Source organism: Solea solea, chromosome 6 (assembly GCF_958295425.1).
Source record: "Solea solea chromosome 6, fSolSol10.1, whole genome shotgun sequence".
In the NCBI taxonomy this organism is placed as follows: domain Eukaryota; kingdom Metazoa; phylum Chordata; class Actinopteri; order Pleuronectiformes; family Soleidae; genus Solea; species Solea solea.
Window position 1 is genome coordinate 1,110,277 of NC_081139.1, and position 25,494 is coordinate 1,135,770.

General features: G+C 42.9%; 1 protein-coding gene across 1 annotated transcript in view; it reads right to left on the bottom strand.

Annotated features, from left to right (window-relative positions):
- The window catches only part of col7a1 (collagen, type VII, alpha 1), a 70,566-nt gene extending 48,057 nt beyond the window's left edge, over positions 1-22,509 (bottom strand). The window contains exons 1-19 of the mRNA XM_058631117.1: positions 22,277-22,509; positions 14,753-14,825; positions 14,477-14,657; positions 12,693-12,849; positions 12,510-12,603; positions 12,258-12,416; positions 11,995-12,152; positions 10,695-10,824; positions 10,326-10,445; positions 6,068-6,223; positions 5,823-5,942; positions 5,599-5,748; positions 3,049-3,165; positions 2,812-2,958; positions 2,604-2,729; positions 2,358-2,504; positions 1,299-1,421; positions 460-723; positions 235-378 (exon numbers count right to left, since the gene is read on the bottom strand). Coding sequence (XP_058487100.1) covers positions 235-378; positions 460-723; positions 1,299-1,421; positions 2,358-2,504; positions 2,604-2,729; positions 2,812-2,958; positions 3,049-3,165; positions 5,599-5,748; positions 5,823-5,942; positions 6,068-6,223; positions 10,326-10,445; positions 10,695-10,824; positions 11,995-12,152; positions 12,258-12,416; positions 12,510-12,603; positions 12,693-12,849; positions 14,477-14,657; positions 14,753-14,816 — 2,557 coding nt within the window. The 5' untranslated portion in view covers positions 14,817-14,825; positions 22,277-22,509. The remainder of the gene's footprint in view (positions 1-234; positions 379-459; positions 724-1,298; positions 1,422-2,357; positions 2,505-2,603; positions 2,730-2,811; positions 2,959-3,048; positions 3,166-5,598; positions 5,749-5,822; positions 5,943-6,067; positions 6,224-10,325; positions 10,446-10,694; positions 10,825-11,994; positions 12,153-12,257; positions 12,417-12,509; positions 12,604-12,692; positions 12,850-14,476; positions 14,658-14,752; positions 14,826-22,276) is intronic.
- Positions 22,510-25,494: the final 2,985 nt, after the last annotated feature.

Here is a 25,494-nt window from a genome sequence, read left to right on the forward strand (position 1 = left end):
AGACAAATGGACAGACAGAGAGATAGATGGACAGAGGGACAGAGACAGACGGACAGAGAGAGGGACGGACAGACAAACAGAGAGACAGACAATCAGACAGAGGGACAAACAGAGAGACAGACGAACAGACAGAGGGACAAACAGAGAGACAGACGAACAGACAGACAGAGAGCGAGATAGATGGACAGACGTACAGACGTACAGACAGACAGTGAAAGTAAAAGTGTATTTTACCTGTCCTGATGTCCAGGGTGGAGGGGCTTCCCTCTCGAGAGCCGCTCAGTGCTGAAACCTTCACAGTGTAGACTAAATCTGACTGTAGACCATCAATAGTGTAGGAGAAGACGTCAGCCAGCACATTACGAGTCGTTTCAACTCCTACACGAGCAGAATCATTGAAAAATCACTTTTAGCTGCATGTTGTACCAGTAAAACCCTGAGAGTGTGTCATTCACTCACCATTATTGCGCCATGTGACCTTGTAGCCCGTGGCTCTGGGGGACGGCGACCACGCGACGCGTATCCTCTGAGACGTGACGTCGACGATGCGGAGTCCAGGCACCGATCCGCCGTGGGGATTAGTCCGAGCGGACAGACTGACGACTTCTCCGACGCGTTCGTCGACAACCGTTGCCACGCCGATGATCAGCGCCTCGTCCGGCTGCAGGCCGTCTATGGTGAAGGTCGAGGCCTCTGCGCCCAGGTTACGGGACTGCTCCAGTCCTGCTGCGGTGAACGAGCATGTTTCAGGCAATACTATCAGACCTGACTGAGGGTTTGTGTACGCTGGCAGAGCAGGAGCATTCATCACATTACACTGTGGTAAGAACTGCAGATTTGAGTAGAATTCACTTGTTTTCAGTCATAAGTCATCTCACTTTACCAGATCAACAATGTTTTATTGTCATTATGAGGAGAGAACGAGATTTTGCAGCCACTCCGAACTTAAAGGCACAAAAAAATAACAAAAGCACTTAAATAAGATAGAAAAAATGACAAATTATAAAACTTCAAGTAAGTGAGTGAGGTTTTTAAATATAAGACATAAGAAGACACACACACACACACACACACACACACGCACACACGCACACACACACACAGCAAACCACTGCATGATTTGAGAGCTGATATCACGACGGCTCAATCACCCCTGAGCTTCAGCTGAAGTCAATCACTGAGACACTTATACACAAACAACTGTAGTGTACTGAGAGCCACAAACACAAGACAAAAGCATTCAAAAACAACTATTAAATGAATGATTATTATTATTATTATTGTTCTAAATGACTTACTGTTGCCTTGCCTCCATGTGACCCTGTACCCTGATGCCTCAGTGACACCGGTCCATGCGATTCGAAGTCTCCGGCTGTTTGCATTAGTAACTCTGAGGTTTGTGACTCGGCCGATGTTTTGCTCTGAAATGAAGGGAATGTAATACTTTAACACTTTAAATGTCTGAATCATTTTAATGAGGCTCTCGTAGAGACGGAGTATAAATAGAAGATGAATCTCGGAGTGCAGCAGTTCCATGACCTCAGCTCCATCCATGTCTCGCCTTAGGGGGCACTATAGAGCCCTGGTGCAACGCACGGGTCCTGCTGGGTCAAGTTTGTGTCCATAAATGTGTTCCGGGTCAGTTTCTTGTGTCAGGTATGAAGTTACGAGGCAATCAGTCAATGTGCGGCGTTATAGGCGCTGTAGTTACAGGGAACTTCCTGTTTCGTGGCGACTGAAACTCACAAACTTCCAATGGTTGCCGTGGCCACGCCCTTTTGAATCCGCAAGAGCTTTCGATACCGTTTTTGTCTTTGATGTCGTACGATAAACGCGCTGAGACAAGTTTGTTCATTTATGAAGCGTGAAAATCGCCAAGATGGATGCCAAAATCAAAATGGCTTACTTCCTGTTGAGTTGAGGCCACGGTCTTGATTGACTGTTTTGTTCGTAGTGGGCTGAGACAAGCTCCCACCACGTTTCGTGAAATTTGGGGCAACTTAATTTTGGCTTGCTCCATCCACGTTACACCTTAGGGGTGGAGCTATACGTCCCAACACACGGCAACACACGGGTCTGGGCACTATGACAATATCACAGTTTTTATGTTTTTATGCACGTTAACACGCTCAAAAATGACCAGAAAGCCACAGATATAATTATAATAATAATAATAATAATAATAATCAGAGGGAAAACTAAAGGTTCCTTTCACAAACTCGTGCAAGGGGCCGTTTTGACCCCTAGCGTTGGCGCTCAGGGCCGAATTTAGCGAGAGGGGCAGAGATGGGAAGGTAGGCTGTTACCTACTAACGGACGGAGGCTTTAACACGACTCGACGTCCTCGCTGAACTCACCTGGTTTGATGTAGACAGTAACTGGGTCTCCTTCATTTTCTCCCACCAGAGCAGTGACACTGACACCGTAGGACACTCCCACCGTCAGGTCTCTGAGATCCAGCGTGGTCTGGCTCCCGTCGACGGTCTGGATTTCCTCTGTTCCAGCTGACGTGACAGGAAGTCCACGCAGACGCACACATTCATCACGATTGGGCAATAACTAGGACACTGGCGTGAATATAATATTCAAATCAGTCATAATACCTTCTGTGTTGAGGATAACGATGCGATACCTCGTGGCTCCGGCGACGCCTGTCCAGCCAAGTCTGGCGGTGCTGCCCAGAGCCTCCACCACCCTCAGGTTGGACACCCTCCCCACAGGCTGCTCCTCTGAAACATCACAAAAATGTACGTTATGATCCGTAAATCAGGACTGAAGACGTGTTGCAGTCTCCCAGGCTGAATGTCTGACCTCTGACGCTGGTGGAGACAGGCGTGGCCTCCTCGCGACCTTCAAACAGGGTGTACATGGTGATGATATATTCTGTTTGGGGGCGGAGGCCCGTTAACTCGTAGGCGGTCGTGCCTCTAGGAAAGGACAAGCTCTGGACACGCCCTCCTGAAGACAGAGCAACAACAGTAGGTTACGGTTCCATCGCCATTCATTTTCATTTCATTTCAACACGACATCGTGACGAGCGCGTCCGACCTTCTCCCTCCCTCCACTCCAGACGATACCCTTGAGAGGACTGGATGATTCTCCAGGTGAGGCGGATGGAGGAGGGGCTGGTGATGGCCGCTCTGAGGACCTGCTGCTCCTGACGCTCTGGGGGAGAAAACGCCACGTACGTCATGTAATCATGGACTTCAGAGGCAGAGCCCGAATACCATCAATCCATCAACTACTACAAAAAGAACAGCACGACATTCTGGAAGACTCTGCAGTAAAACTGAACCTGCCCATAATCCTTTTAAAAGGAGCTGAAACATGAGTGTGTGTGTGTGTGTGTGTGTGTGTGTGTGCGCCCTCAAACCTTAAGCCAACATGAAAAGCAGGTTTATAGGATTCACTTCTGTGAAAATCACATAGAACTACTGTTGTGAAGAAGTGCCAACATTCCACCGCTGACAGTTATAAACCAGCATTTTAACTGTTCAGACCAACATTACACCTGTGGCTTCTGACGGCCTTCAACACTGTGACTGTGATGTGTGTGTGTGGAGAAGAGCACACATGTCAAAGGAGACATTGTACTGTCACAATGCTACTGAGGATTTAAGGGAAAAATATAAGACAAATCTCAACTTAACCCTTAGACCCTTAGTGCTCACGCCGCATGGATCTGTGCCACACGTGCAACCTTTGTAAATGTGCCGTGGGAATAAAACACAACTCCTTATATGGACATCCTGGGGTGGGGGGGGGGGTTTACAGGCCACACATTCAGGCTTTAAAAACATTTTTATCATCTTCATATGTGTTGTTGAGTCAAAGTTATGATTTATTTTAGTCGTGATATAAAAGAGCGATAATAGTGCAGAAGATACAACAAAATTAGAGCGTGTTTCTTTTCTTTTGGTCATAAAAACAAGCCAAGTGAACTTTGAACTGTGACGTATTTCACAAATTCAAGTACTTTTTGCTCAGGTGTGTTTGTAAATGTCATCAGATTGCAGAGCTAAAATAATTAATATTCACCAACTATATAAACAAACCTGAGCAAAAAGTACTCAAAATCTTATAAATCAGCTTGAATTTGAACTTTTTTTTTTAAGCATTTTTATGAACAAAAACAAAAGAAAAACGGTCAAATGTGTGACTTCTGCACAATCATTGTTACTTTATATCACAACTAAAAATGCAATGTAAAATGAATGAAGACAAACTAAACCCACATTATTAAAGCCTGAATATGTGACCTATAAACACACACGCCCAGGATGTCCATATAAGGAGTTGTGTTTTATTCTAGGACTAAAATAATAACAACAACAATAACGACAGTCAGAAATAAATATTAGAGCTTAATCCAAAAATCAAACGCCTCAGACAAAACAAAGCTGCAGTGATTTACGAGTCCGTGCGTCTCTGACAGTGGAAACTACAGTGACCCTGCACTGACTCAGCCTTCATTCAAATTACACTCATCCCACTCAAGTGACTCCACATGGACGATACTCACGAGAGACAGATGCTGTGTGTGTGAGTGTGTGTGTGTGTGTGTGTGTGTGTGTAATGAGTGTGTGTGCGTGTGTGTGTAATGAGTGTGTCGGTGTCCTAGCAATGTTCTCCAGGCAGAACTAAACAGTAACATGTGTCAGTTTCTGTCAGAGACACAAACCACAGGACGATTGTGATCCTTCTCTTCCGTCCTCCGCTCACACAAAGGGACACACAGTTCTGTGTGATGGAACGGCAGCCATTTTTATGTGTTTGAGCATGACAAGCACAGGTGTGACTGACTACAGTACATCACACACGGGCAACATAAGGCCCTGGGGCCACATGCGGTCCACAGACTGGTTTTATCCGGCCCACGGCGTCCTCACAGCATGAGTCCACTTGACTCATGGTTCAAAATGTGATGATGATATAGTGAAGAGACCAGGCTCAGGATCTGTGAAGCGCTTATACAACAGGACAGGATGTGGCATGTGTACGTCTCATTAAAATTCAACAACTATGGAAAAACATTGTTGCACAAAGGGCCCATTTCATGTATTATTTAGGTGTGATTTAACTGTGAAGATTAACCTTTGTGTAATATAATATAGAATGTGTAATATAGTGTCTTATATCCTTTTATTCAGCACAACTTAGACAATCTGATGAAAAAAAATGTCATTTTCACCATTTATATAAACACACCTGAGCAAAAAGTACTCAAAATGTTTAAAATCAGATTGAATTTGTGAAATTTTTAAATATTTGTCACAGTTCAAAATTAATTTTGCTCGTTCTTTATGAACAAAAAGAAAAGAACAACAGTCTAATTTTGTGACTTCTGCACAATTATTGCTACTTTACATCACGACTAAAAATGTGATATAAAATGAATAATAACTTTGACTCAACAACACATAAAAGGAAAAAAACACATTTTTTTAAAGCCTGAATATGTGACCTGTAAACACGCCCCCCAGGACGTCCACATAAGGAGCTGTGTATTATTCCCACAGCAAATTACCTCTAAGATTTAAGAGAGAAGTGAGTAAGTGACTTGTTGGGCGTCTGGTGAAGTGCAGGACGAACACGTACCTATCTTGAACCTGGCAGTGGCGACAGGACCTTCAGTGTCGCCCTCGTACAGCGGGATGATGGTGATGATGTACTCGACGTCGGGCTGCAGTCTGGACAGAGTGTAAAACTCACGGCCCCCGTCCACCTCCACGGTCTCAACGTTCCGACCTTTGCAGAGAAAAGTGGAAATAAGAAGAAGCTCAAGTGACAGCTGTCGCCGTGTTCGGTGCTTTGGTCCTGACCTGTAAACGGTCCCCAGACCAGACGGTAGGCGCGAGCCCCGCTGACGCCTCTCCACCGCAGAACCACACTGCCCTCCGACTCTGTCTCCACCGACAACTGCTTCACCGCCTCGAGGCGCACTGACAAACACAAGAACACATGAACACATGAACGACACATTCTCAGAGCCAACGCCGGCTTTAACACTTTTCTCCTCCTCAGTAATGACTTGACACGTGTAACAGTGGCGTGTGATTGGCCTCACATGTGCGGGCGCTGAGCGTGGACGGGGGCGCAGAGTTGCGGGGGAACAGTGGGTAGAGGCTGACGACGTACTCGGTGTCGGGCTGAAGCGACTCCAAGGTGACGGACGTGGACTCTGAGGACAGGGACTGCACCGACAACTCATCGGCCGGTTGACCTGCAGACAAAAAGACAAATGAGAGGTTAATTAAAGGTTATTCAAGATTTAAGACGAAGCACAAGAAGAAATGCTTATGTGACTACCCCACACATGAGGTTTTCCAATATTTGCACCTTTTAATCAAAAAAACATCTCATCTGTGACCACAGGTGCATTTCAAATACCAAAGGCATAAAAACACAATAAGAAAGTTTATTTAAAAGGCATGTGTAACGTGTATTGAATAATCTGAAGGGCCTCTCTGATGGGAGGAGCTTAAAAGAGTTCCGTCCAGAATGAGTGATGTCTGTGATGATGTTTTTAGCCCCGCCTACTGTGCTTGTAAGCTTGTGACAGCGACTGCAGGGCTCAGGTGCAGCTGCAGACGCTCCACAACAGCTTGTACGGGAGGTTGAGGGTTAGACTCATGAGGTAGTAATGTAAAAGTCATCAGTCATCTGTATTTTATTATTATATTAACTTTTCCTTGAAGGGCCTGCACACATTTTGTTGCATTTAAAATGCTTGGGATGCCCCGACAAGCTTTTGAGTATGTGCCAACGCTGAGTCTGAATGTGAAACTCTCTGTGGATCGACGGTTCTTAGATTTAAATAACATTCCTGAGTGGAGAACACAAGCAGACTCCTGCTGTGAGGCTGCAGGGATCACTGTTTGTGTGCAGTGTGTCGTGACATTTACATTTATACTCTCAGTAAACACTGACGATGGTCCCCTGCATTTATCCAGCAGATAAATGTGTAACTGGATTATCGGACAGTGGGTCTGAGAGGCGTGTCTTATTCCCACAACAACAGAGGAAGTTGGGATTGAAAGAAATCAATTAAACTGACATCAAAGTCTTTTCTTATGAGTCAAAGATGTGGTAAAAAAAACTGGTCAAATTCAATTCAACTCTGTATTAGAATGTGAATGAAACAAACACAAGTTTATCCCTTTAAGTGTGTATGTACGACAGCAGCGCGGAGCAAAGCGAGTGCTGTATTCAAATACGATGGATGACATTAAACACAGGTAATGACACAGCTCTGCTACAGTCTCCAGACCTGCACATGTGGGAAACTCTGCAGCTGGAAGAACACACATCAGCTCTGATCATCGTTCAAAAACCCTACAACAGTGCAGCAGTCCACATGTTTGACATTAATGACATTGATATAAAGATCCACGGTTTTCAAACTGTGGCATGTGTACCACATAGTGGTACGCGAGCGTGCTCTGGTGGTACTTGAAGGAAAATCAGAAATACTGTGTACTACGAGCAGAAGAGAAAATGAAACGAATAATGAAAAATATAAAATAAATATATAATAATAATATTTCTCACTCTATCTTATTCTAATGTCACTATACCAGTGTGTGATGTGAGGAAGAGGAGGATGATGAGAGAGCAAATGATCTTATACTGTGAAAGTTCATGTCTTCTGATTTTAACCAGTTTCAGCATCTTCCACCTTCCTCAGAACTGTCAGCTGATGTTACAGAGGCGGGATCTTCCTGTCAAATGTGACGGGTCGATCCCGCCTCCGTGACATCAGCTGACAGTTCTGAGGAAGGATACACGCAACTGAAACTGGTCAACAAAAGTAAAGGAAAACAAACCAAACAACAAAATGATCTTATTGAGAATAAATGTGCCTGGAGCTGACTGTGCACGGCCGACATTTACACCACTGTATTTTAACGTCAGTGATGATGGCGTCACTTTCTCAGGTGGTTCTTTGTCTCAAAAAAAAACTAACTTTGAGAACTTCTGGTGTAGACAGTAATGACAGGGGAGTTTGAAAGCTACTGTTGGTCAGAGCGTCTTCTCGACAGTTCCATCACGCAGCAATAATTATAAACACATTTGTATCAGATGAGATGAAACAGATGCTAAGCTAAGCTTTCCTTCAGGAATGTAATGTCGTTAAAAAAAGGGTGAGACACTCTAGCTATAGTGTAATATATCACAATAATATCCAGAAATATCAGCCTCTGGACATTCCTGCACTTCATTACTTTACAACAACGTCGAAGATATCACACACACCTCGAAGCACAGTGTGTGTGTGTGTGTGTGTGTGTGTGTGTGTGTGTGTGTGTGTGTGTGTGTGTGTGTGTGTGTGTGTGTGTGTGTGTGGCACCGAACCAACGGCAGGAAAAATAATATCGAAATCTGCACACGCTAATATCACTGCTGTGGACATGTCCTGTCTGTGCTCAGGCATCTGTCAGTCTCTGCCTCAAGAGTTCACACCTCCTCCTCCTCCTCCTCCCTCCTCCTCCTCCTCCTCCACCAGACACAGAAACAGGTACAAACATCGCACCTTTCATTACAGGAGACACACACAGCGAGCTAATCTGAATCCTCGTACTCATCTATGCGTGTGCCAGCCTTAGAACCCGGGAAGACGAGCTCCATGTGAGACTGGTACTCCTGCGTACTCCTGCCACATGTTTGCAGGGAGTAAACCTCTTGACTCCTCCTGAACCTGAATTACAGCGCGAGCACCGGATGATGATCTACGATCACAAAACTGGAATAATGATATGTGACACAAGTAAAAGTTCTGTCTATGTCATTTCACGAGCGGTGTGATGATACGGTGTAGCTGATATTTTCAGTAATGAGCGGGCAATAAACACCGTTGACTGACAGCCAGCTTGGGCCTGAGGGCGTGTTCCTCATAATCAGCCACGGCTGCTGCTGCTGAACATTCTCAACATGTTTCCAACTTGCCACCAGAAGCTTAACTGTTTTTATTCTCCACTGAAGCTTGTTGCACTTCCTCCAAACAGGTCCTGGATTGATCTGTTTGTCTGTTCCCATGACGACGTCACAAATCACACATCTCTGATATCATTGTGTTTGAATGAAATGGGATTATGTGCATGCAGGATTAGACACTCTACCAGACTCTGTCAGACTCGGTTTCATCTGGACCTGATCCAGATTACAGATTTGGCTGCAATTATGTCGGAGGATAACACACATGCAGAAAACCGTCTGGATCCAGTTCCAGGTGCTGATATGAGAGGACTACTGTCGTGTTTCCACGACATGGTCCCAGCTCGCCTCGCCTCGCCTCGCCTCGCCTCAGCACGGCACTACACGCTTTGGTTGTGTTTCCATTACAAATAGTACCTCCTCAACATGGGCGGAGTCACAAAGCCACAGCTGCATTAATTAAGTTCATTAAAAATATTAACTTAACCAGAACTAACCTGGTGATCAAATTTCAGCCTGTTATCAAATATAACAACAAGATCTTTTATTGAAGACCGGATGTTTGGTGTAAGGGGGCCGAGATGTTCTGATGGACCACATCTAAAACATTATCATACAAGTCATCCAAGATTTAACATTATATATGAAGTCAAGAAATGTCTGTACGGAATCAGTGGATTGTGATGTTAAAGCAGGTAGATCTGAACGTCGTCAGCATAACAATGAAAAGAGAGATTGTGACTTGTTCAGTACTTCCTCCATGACCGGAGCACAGACTCCGTCTGCAACACAGTCACTGGACTGGGGTTGTGATGTCACTAAATACACCAGACTCCTCTGTTAGATAATGAGATTTTAGACATTTCCTTGGCAAATGTTGGCGATAAACCCACGTTTTTAAGGATTGTTGAGTCTTTTTAACTCATCTGCAGTTCGGCATTGTTCGGCTTGACTCTTGTGTCGGACGTCTTGCTCACGCCTCTTCCTGTGACGGCACTCTGACCAATCAGTGGCCGGCCGTCTGACGGCGTCACGCACAGTATCAGCTCAGCTCGCTTGGAACATTTGTATAGTGCCAAATCATTACATACATTATCTCAACGCACTGTGCATAGACAAGAAGCATTGTTTTTAGTGGCTCTGTCTGTCTGTCTGTCTGTCTGTCTGTCTGTCTGTCTGTCTCCACACTTGCCAACATGACCACTAGAGGCGTGAACGGAGTGAAGTCTGCTGCCTCTGATTTCCTCGTTGCTATCCTTCATTCTGTTGAGATTATATTTATGTAACACCACTAATAAGAGGATATAAACACACACACACACACATCAGTGAAGTGAGAGACAGGAGACAGGAGACAGGAGACAGGAGACAGGACTGTGTGTTAGTCTGACCTTGTAGTCCGTAGGTGAGTCTGTAGCCTTGAACGGGAGACGAAGGCTGATCCCAGCCCACAGTGAGGGAGAAGAAGCTCGCCTGGATCAAGTGTAGACTGGACACGCCCGGCAACGACCCTGTGTGACAAATGAGTTACAAGTTCTGAGGTTTTACTGCGCGTCTCATTACTGGAGCTGGTTTGGCAAAATAAGTTATCATTAAGAAACATTTAAATCATTAAGAAACACTGACAATTACAAAGACTGTCACTTAACTGTGGTTTTAAATGTCCTCGTGGGATGACGACAGTTTCAACTGCACTGGGTCAATGTTTACAAGTCAACAAAGACTGTTTGTGACACGCACAACTATCACTTTTGACTCACTGGTTCGCTGCTTGGCAGACACAGACTCTCCCACACTGTTGGGGTACTGGGCGATGACGGTCACCAGGTAATCTGTTCCGGCCTGCAGCTCTCGTGCAGTGAACGCCCTTTGCTTCACAGAGACGGTCTCCTGCAGGACAAAGTAAGCGGTTTATCAATCCTTGATCCTTCACCACGTCCGCTGGGATCCACAGAGAAGCTGCCAAACCCTAATCTCTACCACATCTACGTGGAGGAGATCCACTGATTAGATGCGTTCCCACTCGGCCTCGAGGCACGAGAATCTCTCACACACCAGGACTGACTCTGACTCTGACTCTGACTCTGAAAACTGTCATTTATTTACATCTCAGCTTCACATTCTACACCATAAACACACGTTCAGACCCACATGGTCCACACTGATGACTGCTGACATGAAATATTGTTTTACAGAATAATTTGACACTACAGACAGTTTGCATGTGTGTGTGTGTGTGTCAGTGACACTACTCAAGCTGCTTTTTTAATGGTTATAAAAAATGTAATATTAATATTGTGGCGATGGCTGTGAATAAATGACTGATGAGTGTCAACATGAATCAGAGGACATCAGCTGAGGAGTGTGTCCAGGTTTAACAGCCGTCAGTGAAAGAAGGAGCGCTACCACAGGTCAATAAGAACGCGTCCCACTCAGACTGTGTATAGATGGTATCACAGTCATGTGACTGCAGTAATTACTGCTGTCTTTTATTCATTTCTGACACTGTTAGTGCCTTTATGTTGCTGCAACATCGTGGGATTAATTCAGTTTTAATTGATCTTAACCTGTGAAATAGGTTTTCTGGGATCGGATCTAGGACGCATTCAGACCTGATCTGATCCGATCTCTTAAGACACATTCTAATACCAGGTCTGAAGGGGTCTAGGACTACACCCACCCACCCACCCACCCATCCATCCATCCACTCTCACACCCAGGTCAATTTAGAGCAGGGGTCACATGAGGCCCTCAGTCGATGTCCTTTAAAATAATGTCCCAAACTGACCAGTAGTGAACAACAATAATGCGTTATCATATTTAATCATTTAAAAGCTTTTCTAGTGTTGTAATTACGATTGTTTACATGTTATTTTGATTCTTTTTTTGTTTCTGTTGTTCACAGATGTATTTGACATTATAAATATGTTGTTTTTAGTGTAAACTATATCAAAACAAACACTTTTAGTTGGACTTTTTTCACTCGACCGGCCCACTCCTGACCAGCCTAGAAGTTCACTGGCCCCCAGGTCTTTTTGAGTTTGAGGCACACACACTCACCTGTTTTAACTCTGCTGTTATGGGCTGCCCCAGACCAGAGAGGGGTACATACTGGATTACATAGCCACTCACAGGCCCTCCAGCGGCAGCCCAGCGAAACCTAAGAGAATCGGACGTCTGCCCTATAAACTGAATGTTCGATGGACCGGAAAATGCCTCTGAGGAGAGGAGAGGAGAGGAGAGGAGAGGAGAGGAGGACATTGTGATCATCTCCACGTATCGATGGACCTGCTTCATTTCCTGTGGCGTTTCAGTGAACATACCATCACTAGCATACACTCCTCCTGCTTTGGAGCACACCCGGGGGCCCACAAGAGGAAGAAGAGTGTTCAGTAGTTTGAAGTCTCCAACGAACGAGGTGAAGTCTGAACTGGGCTCCGAGGAGATCTGAGCCAGTTCATTCCTGTCTGCACTCTTTATTCCTAACAAACACAAACAACAAGGACACGTGAATCTGACAGAATTCCCAAACGACTGTGAGTTAAATGCAGAAAAGCTGCAGGTGAGACATCTACCAACTGCAAACACATGCACTCCTTGACTGCGCAGCTTCTGTGCCGGTTCCTGCACACTGTCCTGGGATTTCCCGTCCGTGACAAGGATGGTGATCTAGCAGAGAGCCAGCAGGTAGAATGAGACACACAAGAAATGCTGTGTTTAATGTGAAGCATGATTCAAAATGATTCTGTTTTTAAAACCTTTGGAACATCTCGACTGGTCGCAGGGTTGAAGAAGTTATCAGCGACAAACTTAAGACCAGCGCCGGTGCGCGTGTTTCCACCTTTGTAGTTGATATTTTGGATGGCGTTGACCAGCTCAGTGCCATTCAGGTAGGTCGAGAAGGTGAATTCAACCCTGGAGGAAGAGAAATGGACAGTGTTCATAATATTGTTGTATCGATGAAGATCTTTGAGAGGGTGAGTGGACTTTCTTGAGTTTAACTGAAGACACTTCACTAATCCAAGGCAACGGTGAGATTAAGTTGATTTTTTTTGAGATTCAGATATTTTTCACAGCATTAATCAAACTGCCTCGTTCCAATTTTCAAAATCAATAATCTATAGATCCAATATGTGGTCACGCAACATAAACGATCATATGAGAGAATCCATGTGACTTTATCCAGCATGGATTCTTTATTATAACTTTATTATTATTATTATTATCATTATTTGAATGGCTGTAGTTCATTCCTCCTCTATTTTTTCTGTGTTGTTTCCATTGCTGTGTTTTTACCGATTGCTTCATTTTTTAAAGCATGTAAAGCACTTTGGGGCAACAGGGGTTGTTTCTAAATGTACTGTAAAAATAAATTTGACCTTGAACTCAACCTCAACCTGAATGTGGAGGCGCAGAGAGAGTGCCGTAGCTTCCGTCTCTCAAATTCCTTTTGTACGGAATCAATGAAGCTACATCTTATCTTATCTTAGCATAATATCCTGCTTCATTATCAAGTGGCCTCTCAAATATGTTTGCTATTGTTTTTGATGATGTGTGCAAAAAGGTATTTGTGCACAGTGGCGTTTAGTTTAGTTGCATTGAGCTTTTTATAACTAGAACAGAGTTAGTATTTTTGAACTCAGTTTCCTCTGAGTCGAGAAATATCTTCATTCTTGTCTTTGTTACGAGCTCACCGACACTTGACCCGAGGCTTGAAACTGCAACGCTCGTAGGGGGCGGGACCTCATTCCCAGAACGTAAATAATGTCCGCCATCTTTGCTAGCAGTTACGCCAACAGGACCAAGTGTCAGTGGTGGACACGTAACAAAGAAAAGAATGAAGATATTTCTGAGTTTGGGAAGCACAATTTTTCAAAAATACTAGCCCCGTTCTAGTAATACACAGCTACATGTAAATCATGAAGTATTCCTTTAAATGGGCCCGCCTCAACTACTGCAACACGCTGCTAACAGGCCTCTCACCCTGTGCTGTGGAGCATCTGGTCTTCAATCAGCCTAAAAGGGCACATGTCACTCCACTAGCTACCTGTGTCAAATTCAAATCCCTGATGCAAGGTGCCTCACAAAGTCTGCTCCAACCTACCGACTGTAAATGCTCTCATAAAGGCTAACGTTACCCCTCGACTACGCCGTTCATCAAAGGATTGTCGTCCGGCGGTGCCAACACCCTGCACCAGACAATCCAGACTCTTTTTGTGTGTCGTTCCACGCTGCTGGAACGACCTGTCGAGTGCCACCAGAACAGTAGCTTCTAGAAGCTCTTGAAGACCCAGTTCTTCCAAGAACATCTTCTGTCCTAGCACTTACCTTACCCCCCCCTGCACCATCTCCTTCTGCACTTGGATCCACTTCTAGTGGATTTCCTCCAAAACTTCTTCTGTGTAGCTTATTCCTCTTTTATAAGTCGTTTTGGATAAAAGAGTCTGCTAAATACTTAAATACTGTAAATGTAAAGAATGGGATTTGACTGTTGGCATCTTCAGCTGAACTCAAACAAGTTGCCCATATCTACAGTCTTTACCTGGGAATCTCGCTGTACTGTACGGCGGCAAACTGTATCCCCGACTCGCCAACGAAGCTGACAAACGGCTTGACGATTCCTGCCATGAAGCCCTTCACCTGCAGGAAGTTGGCCCGGCCAATGCTGGAGGAGCCGTCAATCAGGAAAACGATATCTGCCGCTTGCACATTATTACATCTGCCTGCAAACGTGAGTGACGGAGAGTGTGTGAGCACAAGAAGATCATCTGTGGTCGTGAGTGGAAGAAGTGCTGGAGAAGATCTTTTAGCTCTTTACCCTGAGCTTCAGCCGCTTTCATGGACGACAGCAGCACAGTCACAATGAAAACGCTGCTCCACATCTTCACAACCTGAAAACAATAAAGTCATGTGAAATCACACGGACAGTGCACATGCTTGCAGATTTTAAATCGACTTGTTTGAGTTATACAGATAAGATAAGATGAGATGAGATGAGATAATGTCGTCCTGTGGAATTCCGACCTCTCGCTCACCTTGTCTCTAGGTCAAAAGGAGTCTCTCGTGTCTCTTAGCTACAATCGTCCTGATATAATTTACTGTGTCCACGGGGAACTGAGGTGATGGAGTCACTTTCCTGTGCAGCTACGTCCCAGGAGTGATTTTGCTCTGCAGCATATGTTCAAGACCGCTCAGCCCTGTTATTTGACTTTGAGTTGCAGCCATGGTTCGTGCCTGTACCTGCTCTCACTCCCCTTGTATCTTTGATATCCTTCCTGCTCGTCTCATTATTGCAGTGCTGAACGTCTGGGTGATGTGTCTTTATTAGACCTCACACAGACTGAATATCATATCAGCTCATCCTTAAACACAGCACTTCACTACCTCATCACAAAGTGAACCCTGGCGGCTACACTAAATATTTGGGAATTAACCGGAATAAACTGGAAACTTTCAAAATTGAAGGTTGGGAACTTAAATATAGCTGCTAAATAATATATTGTGGCATAATCTTGGCTATTCTAATCTCGGCCACACCCCCTACCTGCATTCTTCCATCACATGCACAGATGATTTGGAGAAGCCTGAACTATGAAAGCTACTGAGATACTACTGAGCCCAAGTAAGTCTGCTGATATTTGATCTATGGTGATAAAATAGGACTTTTTGGGCATTTTCCTCCCACTTGCAGCCTTAGCCATGATCGTCCACATACATCATGAGTTACAGTCCATACCATCTCATACTCAGCATGTCAACATTAAATGCAACACGCTGAGTACGATGGCCTTATTTTAATAAAGTAGTGAACAGTTGGTAAGGGTGGAGTTCTCTTTTGCCGTGTTTCCACTACATGGACCCAGCTCGCCTCGCCTCGCCTTTGCATGGTTTGGTTGTGTTTCCATCACAATATAGGACCTCCTCAACGTGGGCGGAGTCATCACTGCACAGCTGCATGAAACTGCCGTGACTTTGTTTTATACGTGACACACACACACACACACACACACACACAAACTAGTGTTTCTGGTGTAACTGAATCATTAGAATCAGTTCATTAAAAAGATTTAGTCTCACCGCAGCTCGCTTGGAAACCCAATTAACTTAAAACATGAACACACGTGTGGAAATGAAAAGACAAATGACCACTTTGATCCCTTGTGCAAGTTGAAACTGAAATTACAAGATAGCACAAGTTTTGAAACAGCAGCAGACGCACACATGCCGTGTGTCATAGATCACAGCCATTACACGGGTCCCGACATGCTTAAAACTGACCGTGAATGTAAATACAGTTATCATCCATCACATTTCATAAGTTTCTTCTGTTTCATCTGTTTGCAGAAACACAAACATCAGCATTGTCGGCTTTTTCTTCTGGTTACTGACTACATTTGTCAAAGGCTTTGTCTGCGTTTATGTCCATTTATTTAATGTTAACCACAAGCATTGGTGCTGTAAAGCTCTACACAAACACAGCATACACAAACACAGCATACACAAACACAGCATACACTGTAAAACGTTTCTTCCCCTTCGCCCTCATCAGAGCAGAGGTCCCTCAAACTGCAACTCTATGTCCCTCTCATAGATGTTGGACATTTCTTTTCTCCGTGTCTGTCTCTGGTTACTGTCTGCCTGGAAGACAGATGCCAGAACTGTGTTGACAATATGTACCATGTTAGAAAACTTCAAAAGACGCGACGTGCAACGTGAGAAATATTATATAAGAACGAAAGGATTATGTCATCGCGTTGATCTTTTATTTCCGCCCGTGTGTCACCGCGAACATCCGTCTCACGAAACTAACACTCGTGATTTATAAGTGAAACTATCATTCACGACTCGTCATCAGGGGACGGCAATCAGTCATGAAGTGGACTTTTTTCCCTGGTTCTCGTTCACCTTTTCAGCGCAGTGATGAAAGACACAGCGACTACTGGAAATAACTAACACATGTGAGCCGACGAGCAAAGAACTACCGCTCCACTCCGCTGTCGTGTTTGGATAAACAATGTCAGACAAAACCATGAAAATCAACCGCCAACGCTGATGAGACAAAATCCATAAGTGAGAACAGCAGCAGCAGAGAAGTCATGTTTTAAATCCTTGTGTGTAAAAAGTGCAGAACTGTACACCATCATCATCATCTTCATCCTCATCTTATGGAACTTTGACATCTTCATGGTTTGGCATCATGTTGGACGGCTTAACCAAACAAGAAGACATGAAAGCCAGATGTAGCTGATGCTCTCTGACAGGCTTGATAAAAGCTCACAGACAATTACATTCAAAGATCCACTTTCTCTCCATCATAGTAATGAGATTACACTCTCTTGTCTTTTCCAATGAAAGAAACGTCTGCTGCTGCCTAATGAAAACCCTATATATTCTACTATACACACTGAAGTACAAAGCTTTATTTAATTATGATGGGGGGGGGGGGGCCACACGGTTGGTGTAGTTGCCTCTGTAGCAAGAAGATGGTGAATCACAGGGTACCTCATGATACATGGTCCACGATACCAATAAATATATCATTACATCATGATATCTGACGAAAAACAAAACTGTCCATGAAAAGTTAAAAGTGCAAGTTTCTCTATTTATTTACAACACAGAGAGAAAGTGCATAAAGTCTGTATGTATTGAACGTGGATGGAGTTTCTTCTTAACGCAGCTTTCTCCACCATTATCATGCTCTCAACTCCATCTTCTTCACCGAGATCACTTTCACGCCAAGTTTCCCCTCATTCATTTTTCAACAAAAAGTCAGACAATGACACTCAAAAATATATCAATATATAATATATAATATCTAAATACCAAAAAGTAGCACAAGACAAACACAAGCTTGTAGCTAGCGCATGCTAGCGGCCCGTTACGCTAGGGTTTGCGGCCGACGCGCAAAATTGAGGACGTTACGCAAATTTTCTTCTTTCATTTAAGCAGCGCCGCCGTGAGGAGACATGAAGTAGCGACACCAGGCGAGTGAAACTGGCAGGGACTGTTTACTTTAGAGCGACTTACATTACATTACATTACATTACATTACATTACATGTCATTTAGCAGACGCTTTTATCCAAAGCGACTTACAATAAGTGCATTTAAACATTTGTTAACTAAAATATCAATATTTGCCCGAACAGATCGATTATCATATCGCACATTGTGTACATTATGATTTTGTAAGGTCAGATTGGGCGGGTGTAAATGAATACAGAAGATGCATTAGGTCTTTCATCTCTGTATACTGAAAGTGAAGTAATATACATAAATATCATCACCGGCATGATCGTGCTGGTAAAGTGCATTTTCAAATGCTTAAATAAATCACATGATACATTTACTTTAATAGCATGTTAGGCAAAGATAAACATCAAGTCTTTTATGTCTCTGTCTACACTAAATACAATCCTAAGGTGGCCTCTCCACACCTGTAATTTCAGGAAAAGAATGAAACATGATGCCTTGTGGGTATACAGGCCACCTGTGATTTAGACTGCACGTATGGGTTAAAAAGGTCAGTGAAGCTAGTGTGTAGTTAAGTGCCACTGAAACACGTCCTGTAAAAACCACCTATCAACAGCAGCAGTGAGAGAGGAGTGAGACGTCTCCAGGGACAGGAAGAAAGAGAGATTAGGACTCATCCCAGAGCTGTTGTGGAGAGTGGGTGGACTGTGCTCAGTGAAAGCTCAGCTCAGCTCTGGATCACTGGGTTGTACTTGAGCAGAAATGCCATTCTCCCTGGGGGGGATGGAAGGGCACAGACTACTGCAATGTGACAGAGTGCAGGATTGTGTAAGAGCCAGTCTGTCTCAGCATAAACATCAGTTCAGAGACAGATCACACATCACATCTCATTGGGATTTTTCTGCTATATCATTACGATTTTCTTTGCAATAGTTCAATATTGTCAAAACACAAGAAAGTATGAAATATATTAAGAAAACTATTAAAAACTCATTTGCATTCACACACATAGAAGATGGCCACGATTATCACGATAATTAATTCACAATACGATATAATCACGATACTTAATTCGTAATACGATATAATCACGATACTTAATTCACAATACGATGTTATCATGATATTTAAGTCACAAAACATTATCACGATATTTAAGTCACAATACGATATTATCGCGATATTTAAGTCACAATACGATATTATCATATTTAAGTCACAAAACATATTATCACGATATTTAAGTCACAATATGATATTATCACAATATTTAAGTGACAATACAATGTTATCATGATATTTAAGTCGCAATACGATATCACAATATACTGAGTTTTTGCGAAATCATATTATCACACTGAACACTTCTAGTGAACTTAAAAAAGGAAATTTATTTTTTATGCTAATCCACAAAATGCTTATTTGTAACAAGTTAAAAATGTATACCAACCCCTAATAGAAGACTTTTCATATTCGACTGTTTTTCACTTGCATGGTTGTTTAAACAACATTTAGTGCATTTATAGCTCGCAGGTAAAAACTGTCAAATCTGTTTAAAAGACAGAAAAATCAAAAAGAGAATAATTAAAAGTACAGCCTTCAACATTCACTAACATTGTGATTTTAAAACAATCAACTGTCTGCCGACAACACACACACAGCAAAACTTTACCCACAAGCTGCTGCTGCTGCTGCTGCTGCTAATGACAACAGGAAGTCTGAGAGTGGAGTGGAGACGCACTGATCCCGTCACCTTTGGCTTGTAGCCTCAGGTCCAGTACAGCGTCACAAAGCCATTGTACGTCTGTCAGACATGGATTATCCGTCCACGTCTTCATCCAAACCAAACAAAAGCTGTTTAAAACTAGCAGCTTGTCGATGTCCACTTGTTGGAACAAGTTTCAAAAGAAGCATTGAGCATATCCTTGTTACAACAACAGCAGCAGATGGACTAAATCAAGGAAATAACTGCACCCATCCGTGGTTTATCCTTCTGATCCAAAAATATGAATGAAGGGAGACAAACACTTGAAATGTCATCTAGTTTAATCCAATTCAAACACAGAGGAGACAATCTAAATACACACGTACTTCACACATGCTTCATCATTTTTCACTAGATCAATGACACTCAATAAACGATTAATATCTAAATACAGCACAAGACAAACGCAGGGTTCGTGCTAGCGCATGGTAGCATATCAGCCCGTTAGCCTAGAATTTACTTTCGACATGCAAAATTGAAGATGTTACGCTAACTTTAAATCAGCGTAGCAGACTGGATTTACTATAATAATAGTAATAATGCCAGATCAAATGTGAAAAACATGGTTTTGAAACTGAACCACGATGGAACGTGCAATGTTCCCCTTTGGTCATCCTTAGAATGGCCAATATTCACCTTCATTTTTCCAAAACTCAGTAAACCAACCCCTCGCTTGGCCACTGCGCTACCTCGCCATTACCATCCATCCATCCATCCATCTTCTACCACTTTACCCTCCACATGAGGGTTGCGTGGGGTGCTAATCTCAGCTGACATAGGGCAGTAGGCGGGGTCACACCCTGGACAGTTCACCAGTCCATCACAGGGACACACAGAGACAAACAACCATCCACTCTCACAATCACACCTATGGTCAAAGTAGACTGTTCAATTTGCCTAATCCACAAATCTGCATGTATTTCTTGTGGGAGGAAGAACATGCGCGCGCACGCACACACACACACACACACACACACACACACACTAAATCAAAGATGGCTGCAACAGTGCAGTGAATGAAAAGATGAACCTTCTTCTTCACTTCAGGCAAAACAACCATTGAACAATGAAACAAGTCATACTGTACAATATTTATTTATTTATTTACTCTATTGCTGTATTTATTCTGGAGGTCTAACTCTCACCACATTTATTTATTCTACTTTTAGTTCAGTGGTTCTTTTATTTATGATGTATTTTTAAGTCCTGGAGCATTTTTATCTTTTTGACTCACTTTTAAAAAGTCGTGTGTGTGTGTCATCACATTTGTTAAAGATGTTCCTGCATCAAAACTGCAAAAAAAAGAAGAAATCAACCTAAGGGTACAAATAAAGTGACTTGACTTGACTTGACTTGAGGATCAGGGTGAGGCAGAGAAGAAGAAGAAGAAGAAGAAGAAGAAGAAGAAGAAGAATACATGCTTCAGTCAGTTTGACACATTCTGTTTTTAAATAAGTAAATAAATAAACTAGATAATGTCAAGAGGGGATTTTCTGGATGCTGAATGAGCCAAACCACAGCAAAGACATGAACACTCTCAGAAGTGGAACAGACAATTGAAACAATTAAGACACAAAAGACAGAGGAAGTAGTGAAGGAGGAGGAGGAGGAGGAGGGACAGAGAGAGAGAGAGAGTTTGTTCCTTTATGCATCATCATGGTTTGAGTTCAGCCGAGGTCAACGTGCGTCAACACGAACCCTTTATCCGGGAACATTAATGAAGATTAATACATGAGTGGTTATAATCACATGTTGACGATAGAAACACGATTATTATCATTATTATTATCATCATTATATCCAGTTTCTTTTACCGCGTCTAGACAGTGAAGTAAATCAGCCAATAAGAGCTTTTTATAAAAAGGATAAATGTGCCACCATCTTTAGTTCTGTTGTGGCATCAGCTCATGGCTTAATACTCAAGAAGAAGAAAATAGAAAACAGATTAGTTGAGAAGCAGTTGTTTGATGAGACTTATTTGTGCTTTCACTTGGAAAAAACCTCAGTGTTTGAACACAGTGTTTCCCAAATCAACTAAATTTTCTAAAGAAGTTGGAAAAGAGCCATTTTTACTGGCTCCATGTGTGTGAAACCTACAAGACAAACTAACTACAACTTCATTTTAGACATTTGTTATTTAATAAATCTTGTGCAGGAGGCTGGGATGTAAAAAATGTGTGAGTCCGGACCTCGGCTCTGAACTGTTTCAGTCTAATCCACATGGAAACTCTGCGATTCTTATGTTTTTGGAAAGGGTGAAAAAGAGGTGACAGTTGTTGCTGCTTGTTCTCGTGCAGAGTCGAGGCTTTTTAATGGTTTATATGTACAGTACACTGTGATTTACTGCATGCTGTAAATCTCACAATTCAACCATGCATGTGCGTCGTTTACACACAGACGCACAGAATAATAATCCCAGAGAAACAAACACAGAGTCTGCAGCAGCAGCAGCAGCAGCAGCGTCACTTTACCTGCAGCAGCAACAGCAGCAGCGTGACTTTACCAGCAGCAGCAGCAGCAGCGTGACTTTACCTGCAGCAGCAGCAGCAGCAGCGTGACTTTACCTGCAGCAGCAGCAGCAGCAGCAGCAGCGTGACTTTACCTGCGGGTCTCTGGGCCACAGCCTGCAGCAGCTCCACACCCTGACACCTGTGGCATATCCAGCTGCACAGACTCTCCGTGCAGCGTTTGTCCACGCAGTGAAAACGTTCACGGTCCACTGGTGTCCAGCGTCGCGAGCTTCAGAAGTATCCACTGCAGCTCAGAAAGTCCACGCGTGTCGCTGCATCCCCGTGTGTGAGAGTTTGAAGTGAGAGCAGCTGAACACGAGCCGCAGCTGAACACGAGCCGCAGCAGAAGAGTCCAGACTTGTTCTCGTGCCTGAAGCGGGACTCCTTAACTCTGCCTCTTTTTTCCTTTTCTTTTCCTTTTTTTCCCGCCAGTCCCTCCCTGATTCTGCCTGACATCGTCAATGAAAACATGAAACATAATCCCGGTAATCCCGACTCTGTTCCAGGTGACAACGGAAACGCGGGGGTCATGTGATTGTCAGGTGGTATTTGTAACGTAAAGCGTCACAATCTCGCGGCGACTAGTAAAGATCCAGTATGTAACTTTAAGATGACATTAGAGTTGACTTTATTATACGGAAGCGTATTAAATTCACTTTTCACATCATTTTTAATGAGTTTATGTTTTCACAAGACTTTTTTTCCTGGGGTCTTTTTTTATGAAAAAGTATTTGGGGTCTACGAAGTATTGTTTTCAGGTGTGTTTTTACGAGATTTTTTCAGGGTCTGTTCTTACAAGATTTGTTTTTCAGGGTCTGTTCTTACAAGAATTCTTTTCAGGATCGGTTTTTACAAGATTTTTTGGGAGGAGGAGTCTGTTTTTCCGAGATTTTTTTTCCTGGGGCTTGTTTTTACAAAAAAGTATTTGGGGTCTACGAAATATTTTTTTTCCGGTGTGTTTCTCCGAGATTTTTTTTTCAGGGTCTGTTTTTACAAGATTTTTTTTTGGGATCTGTTTTTACAACATTTTGTGGGGGAGGAGTCTGTTTTTCCAAGATTTTATTTTCCCAAGGTCTGTTTTTCTGAAAAAGTTTTTGGGGTCTATGTGATTTTTTTTGCGGGTGTGTTTTTACGAGATTTTTTTTCAGGATCTGTTTTTACGAGGTTCTCGTCTACGGAAGCGTATTGCGACCAACCTTCGTTGAGGAGCAAAATTAAAATCTGGTAAAACCACACCCGAAAATGTTTTGGCTTCCGTATTATTGATGCCACAATGGGGAAATAATAAGTTGTTACAACAGCAGGGTTATGAGCTACATTACTACGCCATGATATAACATGAACAATATAAAATGTACAAAATGAAAAAACATTCAAATGTACAATACGGTTATGCAAAAAAAGTGTCTATAAATATCTATCTTCTTTATCTTTATATAAAAGTAAAACATATTCAACCTATTTTGTACATGTTATTGTTCGTTTGATGTGCCATTTATACTTAATGAACTTTCACTTAATATTGAAAGGATGGTCATTCTATCCTCCACATGAGGGGCTGCTGGTGCCAATCCCAGCTGACATAGGGCTAAAGGCGGGGTACAATCAACCGAAACAACCATTCACACACACAATTGGACAATTCAGAGTAACGCCTGCAAAACCCACGCACACACATGGAGAACATGGAACTAGTTATGTAAAACACTAATAGGATAAAGCCTGAATTATCAGATCAACAGTCACTAGCAAATTAGATAAGTGTTGTAAACCAAAGGTATTTTCTTTTTTTCATGCTTTTTTGTTGGCTAACCTTTGAAGGAAGTTTTTTCCGGTTCAATAGAAATCCAGATCATTGTTATTTGCCTGTTTGGCGTTCATCAATAAAAGTCTGTTTCTTGGTGTCTCTGAAGAAATCGGAAATGCTGGTGGTTTTTCAGAGATCTGGATCTAATCTTACTAACAGAAAAAAAAAGCACTTCTCGCAATAAGCAGGGTTGGCTTACGCTTTAATGGCTCCCGTGGCGTATTTTATTTTATTTTGATTGTGTCACATTTAATATGGGCAGCTTTAAATCAACAAAGTCTTCTGTAACTTACACACAAACACAAAATACTACGTCACTTTAGCTCAATTTAACCCACTGATGTGTTCATTCAAATCAAATTACTCCAAACACCCTTTGTGCCATGAATGGTAGAGTCAATTTAACTCCACTGTGGCATTCATGAGGTTAAGTAGTGGAATTTTTATTAGCTTTTATGAAAGTCGATACTTGGAATATTCCCCCAGAAACTCACCTCACACAGCTGCACTGGGTTTAGTGCTAATAAATATTGTTTGCAGTCTTCCTCAAACATCTAACAATCTAATCAATGTTTTCCAGTAATAAAAATCATAAAATCAATCTAAAAATAAGAGGCACTCGAGTCCCACATAGCAGGAGTTGAATCATTTAGGTTATGAATGTCCTCTCACATCCTACTTTGCTGCATTCTCTTTCCTACTCTGACAGAAGCTGGTGTAAACAGGCCGGCCGGGTTCTAAAAGGAATCTGTGTGCGGCAGATGTGTTGTGTGCAGCTCTGGATCCTTTGAACCAGCCAACAGAACTGAAACCAGAACCATGCTGCACTAATAAAAATGCATTCCAGCAGTACAATGTGTTTTCCCCTGACACTGCGTCTTTTTTTAGCATGTGTTGGTTGGAGGAAAATAAAGACAAGATGACTTGAGGTAAAGATGCTTCACTTTGCACTTTGCACACGATTTCTCACCTTAAAGTGTCCCGGTCTCATTTTGATCAACCAAGGTAACCAATGTAACTTCTGAGACCATGTAACACTGATGTGACATTCAATGGTGTTGTATAGTAGCCTGTAATTGTGGAATGAGATTAAAGGTAGGGTTGGAGATCCTGGAAAAACAGTTAGAATTCAAGTCCAAGCCCCTTTCTTCAGACTTCCCTCCGAAGCCACGCCTCCAGAGCACAGGAACACGCAACGAACACAGATTCACGAGCACTGCGTAGCATCCGTAACTTTCAGTACTCTTTGGATACTTGTTCAAGTGACAACGTGATGCAGAAAATCAACAAAGTTTACAAAGACATAAAGTGAACTTACCGGTCCAGTCGAAACAGAACCACCATGTCATGACTTTGCAGCGCTCTGTGAGCGTTCAGTCGTCACCGATGTTCACTCTGGTCTTGGATCGTTCTGCATCAGCCTTTTTCTTGTCTGTAGCTTTTCCCAACACCTTTTCTGTGGAATTAGATTTGTGTCAATATTTTCAAACAACACTTTTAATG